General features: G+C 32.1%; 1 protein-coding gene across 1 annotated transcript; it reads right to left on the reverse strand.

The window, feature by feature from the left end:
- Nucleotides 1–331: 331 nt before the first annotated feature.
- Nucleotides 332–3,478, reverse strand: LOC145071000 (toll/interleukin-1 receptor-like protein). Its single transcript, XM_079017952.1, has 3 exons — nt 3,270–3,478; nt 2,016–2,667; nt 332–392 (listed from the first exon to the last, which is right to left on the reverse strand). The coding sequence occupies exons 2-3, from the start codon at nt 2,570–2,572 to the stop codon at nt 389–391; spliced, it is 561 nt and encodes a 186-aa protein (XP_078874078.1). The 5' UTR covers nt 2,573–2,667; nt 3,270–3,478; the 3' UTR covers nt 332–388.
- Between the last annotated feature and the right edge of the window lie 537 nt (nt 3,479–4,015).

Below are 4,015 nucleotides of genomic sequence, written 5' to 3' on the forward strand. Positions count from 1 at the left end.
GTAAAAGGTTGCATTCTGACCTTTTTTTTCCGGTTCAGTCGGTGACAACTTAATTTGCGACTATTTCGTAAATTGACTCAAAAATATTTGGACTATTTCCAAAACAGACCCAAAATATTAAGACTTTTCTGTAAAACCTTTATTTTTATTTTTATTATTTTATTTAAAACTCAAAAAAACATATTAATTTTTAAATTTGTCATTATTAATATTATTAAATAAATGCAAATATAAATATATTTGAGTACATATTTATACTTAGAAAAATGTATTTATACGTAAAAGAATACGTATAAATATAATAAATATACATGAAAAACATTGTAACACGCTCCGCTGTGATACCATATTGGAGTAGGATGTGGACCAAATCCGCTTCCCATATTATTCACCTGTACAGAGTATATAAACATTACAACATATAATTCCTAGTCTAATAGTGTCCCCTCCCCGTTTTACCCCCACCATCACTATCCTTCATCACTATAACCCCGACCAATGATCCTCCCCCTTCATCCACCTGCAACATTTTTTCACCCTCAAGACATGGGTTTTTGAGGATTTAGAGATGGTGATTGGAGGTGGGAGGAGAGAAGCGGATTTTTTGGATTTCTGGTTTGATGGAAGAGAGAAACATAATGCAATTTTAGGGTTTAGGATTCAATCAGCTTCATTTTCCGAGTCTAGCTTCATCTTCAACTTTTTTTTGGTTTATTGTTTGTGAATAATCCGCTAATTTCAATTGTGAATTAATGTGCTAAATCCACCACACAAATATTTGTATGCCAAAAAGGCAAGAAGAGAAATTCAGATAAGCCACAGTAGCAACATTCAATAAACTCAAGAAAATCATGACCACAGTTCCTATACTAGTAATGCCTAATTTCACTCAATTGATTATATTGGAAACTATCTAGTTTTGGAGTTGGGGTGGTGCCGATGCAAAACTCAAACCTGATCACATACTTCAACCAATTATTAGGCAGACACAATCTGCTTAATCCTATGGCCATAGTAATGTCAGTATAGAAATGGTGTCATTAACTCCTAAGGAGGCACTCCCTTATACATACAGATCAAAGAAGTTTAAAGGTTTTGGTCAAACAAAAGTTGTTGTGCAAATTTATAAGTTTTGACTTTGAGATCGGGTACAAAATGGGAGCTTCAAAAAAAAAAGTGGCAACCCCAAATATTTACAGATGAAAACTATAGCCGAGATCTTTTCTGTCGATAATTAGGGTTTCCTTGTAAGCAATTTACACAGAAACTGTAGTTGATCTATTTATTCAGAATATCATATCCTAAACACAGACAAACTATTGGCAAGATTTACATTGAAACAAGGAAGGTTGTTGTACAAATGACAGTTGGTTATTCCTAAAACCTCCTCCCTTATTCCAAATGACAAATTAGCTTATGGCCCTTTTGCAGTTTTTCAGTGAATCAGTTAGGTAGCATACCAACACTACCATCATTCATCAGATTATTGATTCCGTTTACTGTTTGTGAATCTTAAAATTTTGTTTCTGATTCTTCAAATTTATTGATTTGGTTCATTGTTTGTGAATCTTCACTGATGGGTTATCGTACTAGATTTTGGTTATTGTTTTACTTTAGGGTTTTAGCTTTCTATTTTCGTTCTACTGGACAAATAAAAGTGTCAATATGGGAGGGAAGGGTGTTCACACATGGAGTAGAAACAAGGTGGGTATGGCAGGGCCCACAATAATAACCATATTAATAATAATATAAGAAAGATAAATTGGACATTTTCTTTGTCCTAACGCACATGTCAATTTATAATAAAGCTTAATCTATTTGATATGAATTGATTAAAAGATTACTTAACAGGAAACATAGATTCAATTTTTTGCATTTTCTTCGTCCTAATACATGAAATGGAGAAATATTTGATGATATTGAGAAAACTTCTTGAAATAGAAAGGGATAAGATGATACGAAAATTTTATTCCTTAATCGAAGGCGTATGGAAATATGGGTAAGAAAGTGATTACCTTCCTTTTACGTCCTTTCCTTTTAAATTAGAAACTTCTATAAGCGCTTTATTCCATCGGACTATCTTTTGAGCCCATTGACTTCTTTTATATTCATTTGTCTCTTCCTCCATTGTCTCTTTATGCTTAGCCATTGCATCACCGAAGCTACTTTGTTGCTTTCTGACATGGGTGGGCTCCACCTGATAAAATATAGGAATAACAATATGGTTGGATGTGATATGCTGTTCAAGGATCAACACCAATTCATCGAGGCACCATGTTGATGAAGCATAATTTTTAGACAATACGATAATAGAAGCCTGAGATGCCTTAATTGCACTCTCCAGTTCCGGTTTCAGATCTTCCACAGTTTCATTCTCTTCATCATCCAAGAAGGTATTGATACCGGCATCAATGAGGGCCTTATGAAGGTGATTAGTGAAACTATGACGAGTGTCAACACCTTTAAAACTTAAAAATACATCATATCTTTGATCATGAGTTGATGAACTATGAATATGAGTTGATGAAGAAGATGAAGATCCTTCTAAGAGGAGTTCAGAGAGAACAACCATTATGAGTTATGGGTTGATGAAGAAGAAGATGAAGATCCCACGATTTTGTGTATCTTGGTAAGCTTTGAAACTCTATAGTGGTTAAATGTCAGGATCTGCTACAGAAAATTCAAATTATTAATATTTTCAATATGCAACTTGAGTAAGAGAACATATAGGAAATTTCAAGTTTTTACTAGATATCAGCAAACAATTGAATCTAACAAAACAAAAAATCTCAACATGGTTGTTTATGAATCTCAAAAATTAGAAACAACAATCTTCTCAAATTTATGTTTCTATATCACTGGATCTTTTATCAGCATACATCTTATCTAAAGTGTTTCGACTAACAATGATATGCTGGTTCCAAATAATATGTTTTTGAAACTAACAGGCCATCCCCTTTCTAAGGGTTCAATTTCAAACTCTACTAGATTAATAAGGTAAATGCACTTTGTATTCTGTACAAAGGCAAATAGATATCATTAATAGATTTGACTTCGATGCCAATGGTAAGCAAAACACACATTATGGCAGTCGAATATTGAAGCTTGTTCATTAAGGAGCAAATGACATCATTCAAAAAGGATCAAATACAAAAATCGTCTTAAGAAGTAGAAAATATAAAGGAATTAAGGAAGCAATTTATGATTAATAAGATGAAATTGTCTAACAATATCTGAAACTAACTTGTAAGAACGGCCTTTTTAGCTACCTGCCTACAGGGAAACACCGACAAAGCTGAGAAACTACAGAGCGAACGGCGGTAGGTCGTCAAGGAAACGGCGAGTCAAGGAGGAAGGGAAACGGCTAGAGAGGAGAGTCAACGAGGATGATCGGTTTTCCTTTTGCCTGACGTTACGATAGAGAGGCTTAGGGCTGTTGCTTTTCTCGCCATTCTTTCAAAGTTAGCATATAAGTAGGTGATAATTTTTAGGAGGTAGGACAAGGTGAATTTCAAGAAAGTGCAAATATTTATTAGGCAGATTCCATGAAAGTGTAAATTTATAAGTAGGTGATAATTTTTTACAATTAAATTTCAGAAAGGAGTGATATATAATAGGGTTAATATTATAAGACAACTTATATTTTTTTGTTTGAATAAAAAATAAAAAAATATATTTATTAGGACGTGGCAAATTTCAAGAAAATAAAGATATTATCTGGCAAATTTCTGATAATTTTAAGTTTTATATTTATTTATTACGGTGTATCTTAAGTAGCCATTATAGTTCATGCATGATATTATCGGAAAACTTTACAAGGAAACATACATATTTAATCATATTATTAAGACAATTTTAAAAAATAATGATATTTGTTAGCAAATATTATATATATATATATATATATATATATATATATATATATATATATATATATATATATATATATATATATATATATTACAAAAATTAGGACAAAGTTCAAGAAAATAAAAGATTTCCATACAAGTTAGGG

The sequence above is a fragment of the Lactuca serriola genome, chromosome 1, assembly GCF_051521515.1.
Source record: "Lactuca serriola cultivar US96UC23 chromosome 1, Lser_US96UC23_V15, whole genome shotgun sequence".
NCBI classification, from domain to species: Eukaryota; Viridiplantae; Streptophyta; class Magnoliopsida; order Asterales; family Asteraceae; genus Lactuca; species Lactuca serriola.

Coding starts and splice junctions, on each gene's coding strand:
- LOC145071000 (XM_079017952.1), bottom strand. CDS start 2,572: ATGGTTGTTCTCTCTGAACTCCTCTTAGAAGGATCTTCATCTTCTTCA.